At 41.7% G+C, this 19,850-nt stretch overlaps 1 protein-coding gene across 1 annotated transcript in view; it reads right to left on the bottom strand.

Moving 5' to 3' along the window:
* Positions 1 to 1,099: 1,099 nt before the first annotated feature.
* RAMP1 (receptor activity modifying protein 1) overlaps positions 1,100 to 19,850 on the bottom strand; it is a 63,329-nt gene continuing 44,578 nt past the window's right edge. The window contains exon 3 of the mRNA XM_072977619.2: positions 1,100 to 1,621. Coding sequence (XP_072833720.2) covers positions 1,366 to 1,621 — 256 coding nt within the window. The 3' untranslated portion in view covers positions 1,100 to 1,365. The remainder of the gene's footprint in view (positions 1,622 to 19,850) is intronic.

Below are 19,850 nucleotides of genomic sequence, written 5' to 3'. Positions count from 1 at the left end.
GAAAATTTAAAAAAAAACACCCTATTAAACATCCTCCAAAGCACTTGGAGACACCAAAATCGCAGGAAAGCTTATCCTGACTCTTGGCAACTGGACTTCTTACTAGGTTGAAACATTTCGCTACTCATACTAGTAAGAAAAAAGTCCAGTTGCTATGACTCAGCTTTCATATAACCTCACCTGGATGACTGAGAACCTTCACAGTCTTCTTTTGACTCTCTTCTACAAGTCCTGAAAGTTTGGTGAAGTTTGGGTTTCAGATGCCTGAGTTTACACCCACAAAGAGCCCCCCCCCAGGCACCTAGAGAAACCAAAAGTGCAAGAAAGCTTTCCCTGACTGTCCGTTACAATCCCTCCAGGTTTGCTGAAGATTGGGTTTCAGACATCCAAGTTATATATCCACAAAGTGGGTCTCCCCGGGAAAGTACCCTTTTGTAGCTGGCTTGGGGAAACCCAGTTTTCACCAAACTTGGAGGGACTGTAGAGGAAAGTCAAGGAAAGCTTCTCTGTGATTTTGGTGTCTCTAGGTGCCCATGAGGAACTTTCCTGGGGGGGCATCTTGTGGGTGTATAACTTGGACATCTGAAATCCAATCTTCACCAAACTTGGAGGGATTGTAGAAGAGAATCAGGGGAAGCTTCTTCATGCCCATCTCTTAATTTCCACCACTACACCCTTTCTAAACAACAACAACAACAACAACAACAACAACAACAACAACAACAACAACAACAACAACAACAACAAACAGTTTGCTCTCATGACAAGTCACTTTCCAGTCCCACCAACTGAAGTGTGTATGTATCCATTGTGGAAGTGGGCATGTTCCTAATGGTGCACAGTTTCATATGTGTATGTCCAGCAGGATTTTCCCTGAATTGCCTCATGCAGAACAGGCCTTCATCCCCAAGGAAATATGAAATATGGCTAGGTAATGACCAAATGACTGAACCCCATTGAGGGAAAGCCATGGGGAAAGTAAATGTGAAGTATCAAAAAAAAAAAAGAGAGAGAGAGGGCACTGGTACAGACAATAAGACTAAATTATGGATACAGGAAAGGACTTCAGATATTGAGAATAACTGTTTGGTGCATTGGCTTGGTTTTTAGCAAAATGTTTATTATCTACAACTAGAGAATATAACCTTTTTTCTCTGGGAAGCAGGATGTTTGCTATCATTGGACACTGATTGAAAATGTTATGTCATTTTGCCATCCACACCTCCATAGAGGGAGCAATAGAAATGTTCTTCAGTCTATAACTTTGCTTGGAGCCCAAATTCAGCATCCCTGAGGCTCTGTGAAAGCTGGAGACCTTTGCATACTTCTTCACTGCCAGTCCGTGCCTCCAAGGGCTGAGAAAGTTTAGACAATGCCTTCACTACGTTTGCTCCGCCACACTACCAGTGCCGTCATGAGCAGAGTGACAAAAATGGGTATCACAATGAATGGACACAAAATGGTATTTGGGGGGTCTCTCAACAACCTTCCCGAGGCAGGGCAGTTTTTGAAGTACTGCTTGTGAATTGCTATGAAGAACTCATCCACTAGTCGGTTTGGCCAGTAACATTTCAGGTTTCCAGCTATCAGGAACGTACAATTAGTCAGCTCTCCATACCAGCTGAAAAAGAGAAAAAGATACTTGTTAGAAGTGTGTTTGTGAACACAGACATTGAGGGCAACTTCACACATTATACAGGAGGCAAAGCCTCAACTGCTGCTGACCATACATTGTACGCTCATGAGAGCTACAGCCAATCACAGCTTTTTGATTGGTGTGCCTCTATGATGCGTAAACATTGTGCATGACATACAACATATGCCCTGCACCTTATTAAGAAATGACCCATGTGAAGTGGCCTTCTAAGTAATTCAGTAACAAAACCAAGTAAGGCTACATATACCTTCAAGGTGCAGAACACTCAGAACTTGCACCAGTTCCTTGTCCTGAATATGTCAGACATCCAGTAGGACTATTAGAACTGAATGGTGGGCCCCATAGGGGCTAGTTAGACACACACACACACCCTTTTAGGCAAATATTTGACAGCCCTGTCTTCAGTGATCCTTACTGGGTTCTCAAAATGACAGTAGCTTTTCTAACTGAGGAAAAGAACAAATGCAGAAAGCAGTAACAAACAAATGGACAAACACTTTAATGCACACAGTGGAAGCTATGTAAAACTATAAGGAAGTTAAGAGTTATTTATCTTTCTGGCTACAACAAAAAGATAGGTGTCAATTCCATCCTCAGGTATCATATACCTCCTGCTGTGCTGCTGTGATCTCTTAGAATGTCTTGGAAGTGCTCAACAATGACCAGTCTTTGATTCTCAGCTTTGAGGTCCACAGGGAACTAACAAGCTCTGTAAAATGGCCTTACACTGTAACTTTGCCAAAAGATTTGAATGACACTTGACAACTGCTCAAAACCTTGCTTCTTATAAGAGACCATGTCCAACTTTTAAAATACAAACCTCTTTATTTTTCAATTTTTGTTTATTGGCATTGAAAAATGGATTGTAGCTTGTGGTAAGGACATATAACATGCCACTTAATTTGATATACCAGTGGTGCCTTGCACAGCGGGGTTAATCCGTCCCGGATTAACCCTCGCTGTGTGAAACATCGCTGAGCGGTAAGAAAAAACCCATTGGAATGCATTAAACATGGTTTAATGCGTTCCAATTGAGCCGAATACTCACCGTTCAGTGATGCTTCCCTATGGCCGGCAGCCATTTTCGTGCCCTCCCCTCGCTGAAGGAGGGCGTGAAAATGGCTGCGATCAGCTGTCCGGCGGGTCCAAAATGGCCGCCGGAACAGCCGAAATGGCCGGCCACAGCGTTTTCACGCCCTTGGTAAGCGAGGGGAGGGCGCAAAAACGCGCGCAGCCATTTCGGCTGTTCTGGCAGTGTTTTCGCGCCCTCCCCTCGCTTACCAACGGCACGAAAACCCTGCGCGTGGCCATTTTGGGGTCGTGCGGTGGCCATTTTGGACCCACCAACCAGCTGATCGGCAGGTCGCAAAGCGAAGGTCGGTAAGCGAACCGCTTACCGACCTTCGCTCTGCAATTTTCGCCCATTGGGGGCATCGCTCTGCGATCGCATTAGCGATCGCAAAAGCATCACCGTAGAGCGAATTCGTCACTCTACGGTGCGCTCCTTCTGCAAGGCACCACTGTACTTCCTGCCTTACATGCAAAAAGTTATACTTAGACCTTGAAAATAATCCTTGAGACAGGCATAAATTAAGGAACTGTTAGAATAAACTATTCTAATAGTTTAATCAAGCTATATGAACTTTCCTCTTTTAAAAAAATGATTTTGTAGCATAAACATAAAATTTAATAACAGAGAGTTGGTTAAAAACATTATTCTGTATGTTTATTCAGTTGCCAGATAAAATGTTCAATATGAGTTAAAACAACATGGTATACAATCACTTTTTAAAAAAACTCTGGTTTATGAATATTTGATACTGTGCTTCTATAACCATGATTTAAAATGCCAGGAAGTGGTGCAATATTGCTGCACAATATCGTGCCCGTGTTGCCAGCAGGAAAAAGGTTGCCAAGGTTTACATAGCAAAGGGCACCCTTAACGTTAACAACACCAATGCCAGCAGTCAAAATAGTCTATAAGATACCCTCTTGTTCTCACTACCACTCACACTTGTTGAAAAACAGCCCTGACAATTGCTTTGTGTTTGAATGAAATCAGAGTGGTTAACTGATGAGAAAAGCTTCTGGGATTTTCCCTAGTTTGGTGTTACTTTGTGAATGGCAGTGAGAACAAAAGAGTATCCTGTAAACCAGCCACTCTATACAAAGGCCATATAACCCTCTGGGGGTCCTGGCACATTTGAAGGGAGCCACACACTGGAAACAATTCTTCACACACCACCTTATAAGGTTCATTGTGAGACTTATACAGTCCTGATACAGCCTATATTGTTTTCGTACTGTGTTTATGATCGGGGGGGTGTGTGGATGTTGAGATTGGCTGCTGCAGACTATCTAGACTGCTTCCATTAGTGTTGTCAGTGTTCTGGCTGCCCTTTGCAATGTAAAGCTTGTCATCTTTATTCCTGCTGGCAACATGGGGTTGTGCAGTAATATTGGACCATTTTCTGTCATTCTGAATCATGACTAGAAGCACAATATCCCACTTTCATAAACCAGAGGTTATTTTAAAGAATCGAATGTCCTTGCTTTTTAAAATTGAAGGTTAAGTATACATACACTACAGACAAATTTGAACAGAAACTATCCTCATGTATTAGAGGCTAGAGGACTCCAGAAGACGAGCACATGAGCTGTACTATGGTTGCTGGGAGAGGTTGCAAGAACAGCTGAGATGTGGTTATAGTCCCTCTGTGACAAAATATTTTGAAGGGCTGTTTTTGGACTTAATGAAACAGTGAAGCAAAGGTACGTGTAAGAGCAACGCATACAATGAGAAACATACATACCCTTTAACCTCTCAGGTAAACTAACATTGCCACAACTGCTCTGCAGACTAGAAAGCTGTTTTCCAGTTTCCAAACCCTTTCGTTTGGGTAGGCAAACTGAGAAAGAAAACCTATACTGGACCAAGAGCTCTACAACATGTTGTGTGAATATTTTCCAAAATATTTCCCCTCACCATTTAAAATGTAAAAAAAGCGAAGAGTGTCACTGAAAACCAAGGTTAAAATAATCCATACTATGTAAAAGAAAGACATTGAAAAAAGACAAGAACAAAAATCAAGTAATTTGAAACATGGTGTAGGATAAGAGTCTTACAGATGCCACTAGATATGGACACAATCCTCCAGTTATGCGGTTTGTGCTCATTAGTCCTTCAAATGAAGGACTAATGAGTTCCCAGCCCCACCTCCTCTGGTTGGTGCCCATTCAGAGGCAGTGCCCTGGGGAGGCAAGGCAGGGAAGCCAGGCCACTACCCCTGAGTAGGTGCCTGCCAGAGGAAGCAGGACTGGGAACTGCAGAACACCTGTTCGTCTGAAGGATGCCCATCCACAGATACAGATACCAAACAAAGGCAAAAAAGTGGGTGCTCAATCAAATCAAACCTGAAATCTCACTAGAACAAAAACAAGTCAACTGAGGCTACCATGTTAGGAATTCCTCTCCTATAATGAAAATACAGAACTGACCAGAAAAGACAATATTGCTGGGAAAAGTGCAGGAGGGCAGTAGGAAGAGAGGAAGTCCTAACATGAGGCAGATTGTCTCAATAAAAATGTTAGTTTGGAAGTCCTGAGCAGAACTTATTGGAAAATATAATGTTGCTCAGAAGTGATAGCAGTAGTAAGGGAGAACAGCCTAACATGAGTATCTGGAAGCTGAGTCATGGCAACTGGACTTCTTTCTTATTAGATTGAAACGTTTCACTACTCATCCAAGTAGCTTCTTCATTCTGAGGAGAGTGATACTCATTTGATGACCAAGATGTACTCATTTTGGACCAAGAAGATAGGTGGTTAGAGAGAGGGGTCAGGGAGGCCATACATGTGTATATAGAAAAATCCCTCACTCAGCAGGGGTGGAGACCTTAGATACAATCTGTCTCCTAATTATCATGCAGCCTGATGCAGCCTATATTGTTTTCATACTGTGTTTGTGACCATGTGTGTGTGTTCATTCATTCATCCCCAAAAAGATTAGGACCACACCCACAAGAAAGACCACTGTTAACGACTGTTAACTGTTACATACAGCTATGACATCACCTGCCCGTCACTGCTGAAGCTGTGTGTCATCTACCAATGGCATGACGGAGGGTGGGACTTAAGGGGTGGAGCTGTTGTATATAAGGGGAGTGAATGGTGTGAGAGATTCAGATAGGGCCAGATAGGGCTTTGAGATAGGGACGGTTAGGGCTTGGAGATACTGTGAGATAAGATCTGTGTTATATAGTGAGAGTCTGTGAGAGTGTGTGTGTGAGAGAGATATTATTATAGTGATTAAAGTATTATTTACATACAAGTGATTTACCATTCCTTTTGTTGTACACAATAAACTTTAGTTTTTATTTTGAAATCATCCTTTGACCTGAAGCTTCATTTGAGGGAATGGTTTGTGGCAGTGGTACCGAAGAGTGATTGTGTGTGACGTAATGGCCCCTTAGTGAGGTATAAGGAGGCTGTTACAATAAAATTGGTGTCCAGCAGCGGGATGCGAGTATTCCAGTAAAGCCTTGGCAGGATCGTGCCCAGAGCAGGGGTCTTCAGTTAGTGTCATCTGAAGTGGAGAGCGTGGGTCACCTTCTAGGGCTTTGGCTCAAGGGGAGCAAAGTCTAGTAGAGGGGCACTGAAACTTCAGAGTGAAAACTGAGACAGGGAAGCTCTGTGGAGTCCATTTTGTGTGTGTAGAGAGTGGCCCAAAGCAAAGGCTGTGGTGGATTGGCCAGCGTGTCCTGAGTTTAGGGAAACTCTGAGGGGACAGAGCGAAGGTCAAGGGCAGCAAAGCTGAGGGATCTCCATTTAAACAACTAAACCTAGCTCAAGGTAGAGGTGTGTGAATTTAAGATTGGTGCCAAAGGCAGAATAATAAAAGTAAACTTTGTTTGGCAAGAGGCCCAGATTAAGGGGCAGAAGCCTAGTGTAGTTACAGTTGCTAGCTAACAGTGCTGGAGAAGGCTGCAACTTTATATCACAGACCAATAGCACAGGAAAAAGGTGACTTTTAAACCAAGGCTTGACAGTTGAAACAGGAGCCTTTGGTGAAATAAAATGCCCTTAACCCGAAGTAGAAAAGCTGAACCAAGACCATCTGAAATGGCAGCTAGTTCAGATGAAGAGATTAGTGGGGGAGAGGAAAGATTTTCCTCAGCTCAAGAGGAAAGGTCCTCTAGAGAAAATTTATCAGACCTCAGAAAATTTGAGTTAGTGCAAGCACATGAATACAGAATGAAACAGCTAGAACAGGAGGAAAGAATGAGACAGAGAGAAATTGATGTACAATCAGAGAAAGAGAGAATGGACAGGGAGGCTGAGATGGAGAGAGAGAAGATTGCTCTAGAGAAAGAACGTATGTCTTTTGAACTTAGGAGGCTGGAATTGTTAAATCAAAATAATAACAATAATAGAAATTCCAACTCTGAAGAAGGGCAGTTGTCAAAAGCAGATCTAAAGAAATTCCCTACTTTCAAACAGGGAGACTGTCCAGAAGCATTTTTAACTCTTTTTGAAAGAGTCTGTGCTGATTTTTCAGTCAGAGAGTCAGAAAAAATGATTTTTCTGAGATCTCAAATAAGTGATAGCCTCCCTGAGGTTTACGCTGAAATGCCTATTGAAATGATTAAAGACTATTCTGAATTTAAAAAGTTGGTGTTTGCCAGGTATGGCATCAATGCAGAACATCTGAGGCAAAAGTTCAGAACACTAACCAAGAAGCCTGATGTGTCTTACTCACAGCTAGGTGCCAATTTGGCTAGATATTTGAATAAATGGTTAGTGCAGGAGCAAGTACAGACAATTCAGCAATTTAAAATATTATAGGATTGGAACAATTTTATTCCCTTCTACATGGTGAAATTAAATATTTGGTCAAAGACAAGAGACCTCTAGATTTGAAACAGGCAGCTGAGATTCCAGATTTCATCTCACAAATCAGAAAACCTATATATTCTGAGGGAAAGAGTGTGAGAAAAACATGGGAAGACTACAATAGGTATCCCAAGGGACAAGTTAAAAGCCAACAGAAAGTGGGCGGCCATTTTGTTGGAAAGCCTTCAGAACAGGGCCAAGCCAGAAGCCAGATTTTGGAGGGAAAAGAAAAAGGGGCTGGAAAGGATCCATGGAGTGATAGAATTTGCTTCATTTGCCATGGAAAAGGCCATATTGCTTCCCAATGTTACAAAGCTAAAGAAAATAAAGAAATTTTACCTCAGAAAATGAATTTAAACAAGACTAAATCTGTTTACTGTATTCAGAAGGGACAGATAACTCCCCCTAGGGAGGAGTCGGTTGCCATAGCAACACCAGCAGAGCTCTCAACAGAAGCAGATAATAGTGAAGATAATATTCCTGTGGCTGAGATCAGACATTGTCTACTTATAAGAACTGATCCCCAATTATTCGAAGCAGCTGGTGATAATATAGGAATTTTAGACCACAACTATTTAGCATTAAGAGATACGTGCTCTCAGGTTACACTATGTCACCCTGATATCATACCACAAAATTACATTTTACCAAATGAAAATATGACTATTAAAGGAATAGGAGAAGAATTAATTGTTTTGCCTGTAGCCGAAGTGTTAGTTCGTTATAAGGGCTGGCAAGGAAATTGGCGCGTTGGAATTTCCTCGCAACTGCCTTCAGCTGTACTTATTGGGACAGACCTCTCTGAGCATGTTAAGAGAGTGTTAGTGCTTACACGTTCACAACAAGACCAAACAGAGGCAGCTGAAAAAGTTACTGACATTCATGAGGGAGAAAATGAAAACATACAAGCTGAGGCTTTCTCATTTGAAATACCCCAAAGCAGTATATTTTCACAGGAGCAGCAAGCAGATCCCAGTTTAAAATGTTGTTTTGAGAAAGTGTCAGGCATAGAATTATCTCCTGAATCCCCTGAAAGGTTCCTTATCAAGCAGGATTTACTGTATAGAGAAACACTGATAAACATTTCAAAAGGGGGACATGATATTCGAAGCCAGTTGGCAGTACCTGTTAAATATCGCCAAATGATTTTAGAAAAGGGACGTTCTGATATATTTGCTGCACATTTAGGGATAAATAAGACCAAGCAGAGAATATCTCAAAACTTCTATTGGCCAGAGATAGGGAAACAAATTAAAAATTTCTGTCAGAGATGCGATGTGTGCCAGAGACAGGGTAATAACCGTGATAGGACTAAGGCTAAACAGTGTCCATTACCCGTAATCTCTACACCTTTTAAATGCATTGGCGTGGACATTATAGGGCCGTTGCCTAAGGTCACAAAAAGGGGAAACAGATTTATTCTCACTATTGTTGACCATGCCACAAGATATCCTGAGGCGATTCCTTTAAATAACATTGAGACCCATACAGTGGCTGATGCACTGTTAAGCTATATGAGTAGAATGGGTTTTGCCTCAGAGATTATAACTGACTTAGGACCATCATTTACTTCTAAACTTATGAAGAGACTTTGGCAGATCTGTGGTATTAAACATTTAGAAACTTCTCCATATCATCCGCAGAGTAATGGGTTAACAGAGAAATTTAATGGAACCCTGATGAGGATGATTAGAGCCTATTTAGCAGAAAACCCTAATAACTGGGACCAGAAATTGCAATTATTGCTATATGCCTACAGATCAGTCCCACAAGAGAGTACCGGGTTCAGTCCTTTTGAACTGCTATTCGGGAGAAAAGTGAAAGGACCACTTGATCTGATTAAGCAAAATTGGGAATAGATTGTAGAAGAAGATCCTCAAAATGTAGTCTCATACATAGACACGTTAATGAACAACCTCAAAAGAAATTTAGAGTTGGCTGCTGAAAACCTACAAGCCCAGAAAGTCAAACAAAAAGTTTGGTATGACAAAAAGGCTAGGGAACGACAGTTTAACCCTGGAGATGAGGTGCTGATGTTGAGGCCCATTAAGGGGAACAAACTACAATTGAACTGGGCAGGACCTTATAGGATTATTTCAAAAATGAGTGATCTTAATTATATTATTGAAGGAGATGACCACCTAGGCAGGAGGGTAGTTCATGTAAATGGCATTAAGCCATACTATAGAGAGGAAAAGAAAGTGCTTTTTGCAATGAAAGCAGCTGATAAAGAAGAACATGATTTACCATACTGGGAAGGAAGGGGTGAAATAAAGTTCAACCCGGGGGAGGTGAAGATCAGCCCTGCACTCACCCTGGAACAGCAGAGGGAAATAAAGATGTTGGTTACTAAGTATCAACAGGTCTTCTCAAACAAGCCTGGTTTAGCCAAGGGAGTTATGCATAGAATAGATACTGGAAATGCACCCCCACAGGCAGTAACCCCATACAGAGTAACCGGACCTTATGTGAACAAGGTGCGCAAGGAGCTGGATGAGATGCTAAAAGAAAATATTATTGTTCCATCGTCTAGCCCTTGGTCTGCTCCAATAGTTCTGGTGGACAAACCGGATGGAAGCATTAGGTTCTGCATGGATTACAGAAAATTAAACCTAGTAACCAAACCAGATGCTTACCCCATGCCCAGACTTGACAACCTGATTGAAACAATCAGGGGTTGTCGATACATTTCCTGTTTAGACTTGACTAAAGGGTTTTGGCAAGTGTGGATAGACACTAGAGATCAAGGAAAAAATGCTTTTTGTAGCCCTTTCGGCTTATTTGAGTTTCATGTCCTCAGTTATGGCCTTAGGAATTCACCAGCTACATTCCAAAGGCTGATGGAGAAAACTCTACAAGGGCTCAGTGCATTTACAGTAGCCTACATTGACGACATAGGGATCTTTAGCAACACCTGGCAATATCACCTTTCTCACCTAGACTTAGTACTGCAACGGTTAAAAGCAGTGGGGTTGACAGTAAAAGCCAGTAAATGTCAACTGGGTAGCCCCGAGATGAAATATTCGGGTCATATTGTAGGGGGAGGTGTTATCAAACCCCTAGAAGCCAAGGTAGAGGCAATACGTAATTGGCCTAGACCCAATACCAAGAAAAATATTAGATCCTTTCTTGGTTTAGTGGGATACTATGGAAAATTTATCCCCAGGTTCAGCGAAACTGCAGCACCGTTGACTGAGCTGATGAGGAAAAGGAGTGATGGCTGCATCCCATGGTCCAGTGATTGCGAGGAGGCGTTCGGGAAGTTGAAGGAGGCGTTAACCAACCACCCTGTGTTGCGTGCTCCAGACTTTGATCGAGAGTTCATCATTTACACCGATGCATCCAACGCCAGGGTAGGAGCCGTGCTGTGCCAGTGTGATGACAACAGAGACCAGCATTCTGTGTCCTACCTAAGCAAGAAACTTCAGAAAGGCGAAAAACACCTGTCGACCATAGAAAAAGAATGTTGGGCCATCGTGTACATGATCAAGAAATTAAAACCTTATATCTGGGGAAGACACTTCATTCTGTGTACAGACCACTCACCTCTGATGTGGTTAAAGACTATGAAGGCCCAAAACAGCAAGCTAATGAGGTGGGCTTTAATTTTACAGGATTATGACTTTGAGGTTAAGGTGGTCAAAGGGACTATGAACTGTGTGGCTGACGCCTTATCCAGAAGACCGGACGACGACAGATGAAAAAGTTTGGACTCTTGAAATTAATAACTATGTTTAATAGGTTATGAAAATATGTGATTATTGGGATATTGTTCTGAATATATATGCAATTGATTTAGTATGTGTAAGTATATGTTGAGTAATATAGTTATGTAAGAGTGTGCTTAATATGTTAATGGTAAGTGTTGAAATGTGGGAGAAATTCAATGTTTTGATTTTGTTGTTTCCAGTTGTTTTGGGTGAAAAGCACCTTAGCTTTTCCCCACAAAACAACTTTTAAAGGGGGGAGGTATTGTTACATATAGCTATGACATCACCTGCCCGTCACTGCTGAAGCTGTGTGTCATCTACCAATGGCGTGACGGAGGGTGGGACTTAAGGGGTGGAGTTGTTGTATATAAGGGGAGTGAATGGTGTGAGAGAGTAAGATAGGGCTTTGAGATAGGGACGGTTAGGGCTTGGAGATACTGTGAGATAAGATCTGTGCTATATAGTGAGAGTCTGTGAGAGTGTGTGTGAGATATATATATTATTATAGTGATTAAAGTATTATTTACATACAAGTGATTTACCATTCCTTTTGTTGTACACAATAAACTTTAGTTTTTATTTTGAAATCATCCTTTGACCTGAAGCTTCATTTGAGGGAATGGTTTGTGGCAGTGGTACCGAAGAGTGATTGTGTGTGACGTAATGGCCCCTTTGTGAGGTATAAGGAGGCTGTTACATTAACGACTGTTAACAACCCATGACAATGGGTGGAGAAGGAATGCAGAAGTAGGATTTTCACTCACCCCCAGTCCTTCGTCCTTCTAATGAGCCTATTCAGACCAGGGGGAAGTGAAACCACTGTGGAGGATATATCAGAAGCCTCCTATCAACTCTCTTCAGTATGAAGAAGCTACTTGGATTAGCAGTGAAGCATTTCAACCTAATAAGAAAGGAGTCCAACTGCCATGACTCATCTTCCAGATAACCTCACCTGGATCACTGAGAATCTTCACAGGTATAACCTAACATGAGATGTTAGTGGTTTGCAAAATCTAAGCAAAGCTGTTAGTGATAGTATATTTAGGAGGTCATTAACACATATAGTCACCACACAACAGAAGTGACTTGATGGCACATAACATCTTTGGGGTTATTTTATTTTATTTTATTTACAAGATTGTTTAGCCGCGCCATTACCAGTGATCTCTGAGTGGCTAAAAAACCAGTTGTTTTTTTTAATTAGCAGACAATTGTATAGTGATAGGATGGATGAAATGGTTAAAACTAAGACCATCCCCAGCTAAGACCATCCCCTTTGAAGACTTGTGTCAGAAATCCAGAAAGAAGGTTGACTGAAAGCACCCAGGGCTGGGAGAAACACCACTGTTCTGAACTTTTGAATATTAAGTCCCTGGAGATACATGCAAAAGGTCCCTTTCTGGAGCACTATCACTCCATTCCTTTCTTTAAAGCAAACCTGTTTTTTTTAATTCTTCAAAAAAATCTTATCTTGTTACTGTTCCTGCTACCTTCCACAGCCCTCCAAACATCTTCTTTCCCAGGCCATGAAGCTGCAACAATGTATCTAGTTTGGAACACTCTTACTGGTAAGCCTTTTCCATGCATGCTCATTTTAAAACAAATTGGTTTCCCCCTTTTGAACGACCTTTTCCAAGAATCAATATTTCAGCCCCTGCAGACTGGATTCTTTCCAAACAAACAAACAACAAAAAAACTGGTGGGACCAACCATTCTCTTTCAAGATAAGCAAGATTGGTATTTTCAGTTTATATGATCTGTTTTAAATATGGGGATGTTCAGAGTTGCCTATTTTTGAATGAGGGGAAACAGTTTTACTATAATTTTTCAAAATCCCTTTGCTCAAACTTCCCCAAATATGGCACTGAGCAAGAGAAGAATGTCTAACAACTGTGTCAAATTTAGTGCTGACCCAAAGTCCCTTTTCAATGTTTCTTTTGTATTTGGGCGGCCTCCATTTTTAGAATTACCTTGTAGAATGTTGATTTGCTCTGCCCCACAATAACATGGTAGCGCAACTATAAAAAAACAGCATAGAAAAACAGCTAATGGTTTTTTTGGATTTGGCAGGAACAGCAATATTCTGTCCTTCTGCATTGAAATAACTTCACCGCCGCTGAATTAATTTGTGTATTATAGGTAGAAATGTAGTTTGAGTTTGACATAAGGCTGAGTCACTCAAAAAAAGTAAAATGTAAATCTCATGGAAGAGATGCTGAATTGCTTCCATTACATTCACTTTGAAGTACCTTTCAAAAGTGCTCTGTTGCCAGTTCCTTCAGAAATTCAGAAAAATGTCTCCTCCTTCAGCTAACTCAGACCAGAAGCTCCAGAGACTTTTAAGCTCCTAGTGAAAACCTTTAAAAACACCATATTCCTGCTGAAAAAATTCACAATAAAAGACACTGAAAACTCACCCAATATGTATTTAGCTTCACCAGACCTCTAAATTATGCTTCTACCTTGACTACTGAATCACCACACGTAACAATTTTCATTAACTTCTTCTGATTGCCAGTTGCTCTCACTAACTATCTCTAGCCAGGACTGAACAATGTTAAGTATTGATTAACAGAAGAATTGCAAATTTTCTCTCCCCACTCGCCTTTGCAATAGCCCTCTGTAGTACCAAAACATGTGCTCCACAGTGTTGCTCCAGGCTTCCAGAGCAGATTTGTAATGAGCAGGGGATGCTATGGTAGGCAAGAGAGCTGCTAATTTTGTCAGAAGCAGTCGAATCCACTGGAAATAACCTCCTGAATTTTGGGCAATACAATTACTGATGCTTTAAATTCAGGTTTACAAGGACTGTAAACCAGCAAGCTTCCTGAACCACTTAGCTTTAAAAATTGAAGGTGAACAATGGCAGTAATGTCTCTCCTGCAATTATGTAAGTTGTCCATGACTACTCAATTGGGACTGGCAATCTTTTCACAGTCAGTTTATTTCTTTCAATGGGGTGCCAAAATTACATTTGATTAAGAAGGACTAGGGAAAGATAAAACACCCACATTATGCATTGGGGAAAGGTCATTTTAAGAAGCACAAAATAGGTACTGTAGCTGTGGTCGTTTTTGCAAAATGCTAAATTGAAACAGATAAGTATTATTTATTTATTTAAATTTGTATTCCACCCTTCAATGGCAGCAGGGTCCAGTTGTGGAGTGGGATAGGGGGTGCCTTACTCCAAACTTTAAGTTGTCCACAAAGAAGGGAGATACAGAGCTCTGCAGATGGAGGGAATTAATGAGTTGCTTCCATGAATGAATTTGCTAGCAGTTAATAATACAAACATTAAAACAGCAAAAACAATAAAAGCAAAGGAGCGGTTTGGGCAGGGGTGTGTGTTCTGTAATAACCTCTCCAGATGTTTTGACCTTTGATTCCCAGCAATGCTGCCTAGCAAGGTCACTAAGGGGAAGATTTCTATGACATTTCACATTTTCTCTGCAACCTACATTTGAACCCACAAGTTTACACATGTTTGTGAGTAATCTGACCTTTCTCACCAGATTACTCATAAACATGTTCAAACCCACCAATAAGCTCAAATGTGGGTTGCAGGAAAAATTCAAGGCTGTGGCAGCAAGAGAAAGGCCTCACTTAAAACTGAGAGAAGCTCTTATAGGGAGATACTGTCCCTTATATGTCAAGACCCTGTGAAGTGCATCCCCTTTTCTGCATGCCCCCGGGTTGTTTCACTAACCCAAGGCACACGAACCACATTCCCTTTTTACTTCATGCTGCCACCAGTTGGTCCTTACCAACACAATTTACTCAGTAAGATTGAGGTCCATACGCCATGTGACTTTCAACATAAAAGATGCTTATTGATTACAGTTCATTTGAATAAATTGTTAAAAGATGTTAAGGCATTTATTGGTTTTTAATAACTTATTCCTTATTTAACTTTCTTCAGCGTCCTCACTCTCAACTGCCACCTTTAACTCTCCACAGCCTAACTCTCCACTTCACAGTTATCTCTCCAACTGTCTCTCCAACTCACCCCTCCCTTCTAGTTTCACTCTGGCTCCGCCTCCCAACAACTCCCATTGGTGCAGGCTAATACCTTTACATACAGTATATGGGAAAGCACAGTGATCGCTCCAGACCCATTTAGGGCTTTGTAGCTTAAAATGCTTGAAAACAGATCAGTAGCCAGTGAGGTTGATGTAGTAAGGAATTTCTATTGACCCTGTAGCCAGCTCTGGTTGGAAGCCCAGCTGCAACATCCTGGATCTGCTGAAGTTTCCAAACCCTTTTCAGCAGGAGTTTTATAGGCACAGTGCATTGCAGTGATGCAAAGTGGTGGAACTAAGGCATCTGTCAGCATGGCCAATTCAGACGTTTCAAGGAATGAGTGTTGACTTCTGGCTTGATGCTGCAACAAGATAGCAACAGGACAGAACTGTGTCCCCTGCGCTGAATTCTGACTTCTTTGGGACCCCCTAGGGGGTTAAAACCACCCCAAAGAGGTGGTAAAGTGGGGGAGAAGCCTGTTGATCATGGGGGGACGGCTGTTACCCCTGTTTTGATCAAGGAAACTCCCAAATCAACCAGCAAGTGGAAATAAGCAGCTGAATAGCTCGCTTGCAAGTCACAGGCAGCCAGCAATAGAGAAGTGATAAATCAGCTAATTAGCATAGTTGTTACCATTGGGCGAGAAACATTTTATAACTATACTGCTTTATGACTATCCCTGAATGAGACAATCCCTATACTGTAGCAGAAATAGTGTCTCTTATCCCCACCACTTATAGAGCAGCAGTGAATCTGGAGGGAGGGATGAGATGCAAAGAGACGCAAAGAAAATAAATTGGATACTAATTAGACATTTAATTATTCTTCACTGAAGGAAGTTTGGTATTACTTTAGCATTAGAAACTGTCAGAGTATTGAAAATTTACAGGCCTGAACAGAACAGAACTGAACAGACGCATTGATGAGCTGCCATGATATCCAGGTGTGTAAAATGCTGAGTCACAATGACTCTGGAGAGGTGGTGCCTGGATGATGCAACATCTGCTCTGATTGGGCAAGGGCAGATGCTTAAGTGTATATATATGAAATGTACAGAGAAGATGTACCACCCTTCACTTTGATGATTCCATGCTGTCATGCTGCTGCTTTGTATATTTGTATATGCTGTAAATACATGTGTCGTGCTGGAGGAAGCTGAACGTGTGTGCGTGATTTTGCCATCAGGACCTGAAAACATTAACTCTGCTGGATCTTCGCAGGTTCGCGGTAACAGAAACTTTCAAAATTCTTCTCTTAAAATCATTATGAGCTAAACAACTCTGGGAGTTAAACTTGTTATGTTATAGCTATCTAAGCATTGGCGAAAAGCCTAGAACAATGACCTTGAACGCTCTATAGCAGCCCTAAGATGGGAATCTGTTTTGACTCTCCTTTTTTCCTGAGAACTGACTGAAGCATTGACAAATTAACCCTGGAAAATCTAACAATTCATCTTGGAATAACTATCTGGCTAAGGTGGACCTATGTAAAAACATTTTGATGTATTCTAGACCACTTCTGGAGCTGGATTACAAAAGACATCAGGCCATGAAAAAAAAAATATTGAGTGAACTATCTGGTGAGCAAGTGTCCTTGAGCCTCCAAGTGGGGGGAACCCTTTACATTTGAGACTGGATTCAAATTTAACCCTAAAGATGATCCATCTATTAAAGTGGACCTATTAAACAAGTGTTGATTACTTTAAGCAACTGGATAATTTTCACTTGTAATACAATTATCTGATATTTGGGACATAATGCTACAACAAGGAAAATTTTGGGATGAAACAAAATCTACCCTGCATGCATTTTTAGAAATAGCGAGATCCCACAGCAGTTCTTTAGACCAGTGGTTCTTAACCTTGGGTTACTCAGGTGTTTTTGAACTGCAACTCCCAGAAACCCCAGCCAGCACAGCTGGTGGTGAAGGCTTCTGGGAGTTGCAGTCCAAAAACACCTGAGTAACCCAAGGTTAAGAACCACTGCTTTAGACTTCAATTCTATTTAGGGCTTTCTCTTGATTAATATATTTTTCACTATATACCACCCTGAACACACCCAATCCCATTTGATTTCAGAAGTGTATAAGGGTCAGGCCAAATTAGTACCTCAATGAGAAACCATAATGGAATGTAAGAGATATCCAGGTAGAGCTAGGAGAAGACACTGCCCGAAACTTTGGCGAGCCACTGCTGCCAGTCAGAGTTGAGAATATTGGGATAAATCGACCAGTGATCTGACTCAGTAAAAGACAGCTCCCTATGTTCCAGTGACTAGCTTGCTTTTATCAACACAGTGCAAAAAGAAGCTAAACAGCAGCTGTATATTTTTCACATCCTCAGAGTAAGTAGTGGGGATCATGGGTGAATCCTTCTCTTTAGGGTAGTTTCTTCATCACAAAATTTGGCATTCAGCAAGGCCGCCACCCCCCCCCCACTATGAGCTAGAGTGAGGTGGATGGCTCAGGCAGCAGATTCTGAGTATCTCAAAAAGGCAAGAAATTGACAGTTTTTAAAAAATTGTTGTCATTTTATTGCTAGATTTGGGGATAGGTATTTGTTTGTTTTTCTGCCTCATGTGCTAAACGAAGATGGCTGGTTCTGAGTACAGTGGTGCCTTAACTTAAGACTATAATGCATTCCAGAAGATGGAGGAACTCGAAATGGTCATGTTGAAGCACCATTTCCCATAGGAATGAATTGAAATGCAAGTAATCCATTCCAGCTGAAGAGAAAAATCACCCCCCCCAAAAAAACACTGCAAGACTCATTGGAACGTGATTAATCCCTTCCAGCCAAAGGAGGGGGGGGAGAAAAGCAATCAAGCGTGCAAGACCCATTGGAAATGCACAGAAAACAAACGGAGCAGATCGGAAATTCACAAAGGGATCAGGTCAGAAATGCAAAGAAAACAAAGGGAAAAGCAAGGGAAGCATGCAGGACCCATCAGAAATTGGGGAAAGCCAAAAAACAAACAACCCCCCAAGACCCATCGGAAATGGGGGGGAAACACCCAAAAGCAACCAAACCCAAGACCCATCGGAAATGGGAGGGAATCAAAAAACAAACAAACCTCCCAAGACCCATCGGAAATGGGGGGAAAACACCCAAAAGCAACCAAACCCAAGACCCATCAGAAATGGGAGGGAATCAAAAAACAAACAAACCTCCCAAGATCCATTGGAAATGGGTAAAAACACTCCAAAAAGCAACAAACCCCCCAAAGACCCATCAGAAATGGGGAGAAAACCCCCCAAAACAACCAAGCCCCCAAGACCTATCACAGCGTAGAAACATAACCCCCCCGGCTCAAAACCACGCTGCAAAAACACCCAGAACAGTTTTTAAAAAGCAGAAAACAGCACCTTACCTTACAAGGCAGCCCGAAACCTCCCTGCAAACACACACATGCTCACTCAGAAGCAGAAGCGAGGCAGTCTCAAGCCTCCTCCGACGCACACTCTCTAACTGCTGGGGCAAAAGAGCTACAAAGAAGCAGCCTCATTGCCACATACAGTTAGAAATTTGAATTTCCTGCCTTTTCCCCCCTGCATTTTTCTGTTCCTAAGTGGAAGCTCCAGTTGCAAGTAGAAGCAAAATTTTGCGGCTGGAGCTGGTCGTAACTCTAAATGGTCGTAAGTAGGGATGTTCGTAAGTTGAGGCACCACTGTACTCTGCATCAGCTGGCTGAGTGGGAAGCCCCATTTGCTGATCTTCACCTGGCAGCAAAAGGCCCTGGGCCACTCCTGCCAGAGAGATTAACATGTTTTAAAGAACAAGGCTTTCCATGTACCCAACCGCAGTGTGTTATGGAGGCAATAAAGAAACGGAGGCGGCTGTAGTTCCAATCATTCCCACAGATTTGGCTAACAAAATGCCTCAATCTATAAATAAGGGGAGGATACATTTTGGTACAAACAGCAAATTCCATCGGAAGCTCTCCGGGGAATTTTAACAAGGTTTAATGATTCCAGGCAGTCTAAATCTTCACATTAAGTGACAAGTCCATAAAACCTGTAATACTATACCTAGATATTATTATGGCACTCTTCTCACAAATGCTACAAATAGCCACAGCCAACCGATTGAACTTGCTTAGGCAAAGAAGCACTTGTCCAACTGTTATGTAAATGCCCTTCAAGATGGACAAATTTTGGATTCATGCCTTCAGTATTTCAGTCACCTGAACATCCAAGATTTCCTAAAGGACTGCTAAAAACCAGGGTAATTTATGTTGGCACCAATGTCAGAAGGACATCAATATAGGTGCCAGGCAGCAGATCTATAGAGGACTACCACAGAAAAGGCCCACTCCCAGCCACCACATACAGCAGGTCAACTTTTGGATGAATATCTACTGTATGTCCAATATAATGAGGGGTGGACAACTTCCTGTGGATGTGAGCTATATTATTCCCCTTGCTGAGAGGAACCCTCTTGCCACTGAACTATCTGTTTCATTGAAATTTCTGCTGCCACCTTCAAAGTCCAACAATAATTTATTCCCAGATGAACAACATTCCCACACAAAAGAAGGTGCACACTCCAACATGCCATGTTTCTCAGCAGACTA

The sequence above is a fragment of the Pogona vitticeps genome, chromosome 1 (genome assembly GCF_051106095.1).
Source record: "Pogona vitticeps strain Pit_001003342236 chromosome 1, PviZW2.1, whole genome shotgun sequence".
Lineage (NCBI taxonomy): Eukaryota > Metazoa > Chordata > Lepidosauria > Squamata > Agamidae > Pogona > Pogona vitticeps.
Note: the sequence above shows the minus strand (reverse complement) of the source record. Positions and strands in the feature narration are given on the sequence as shown.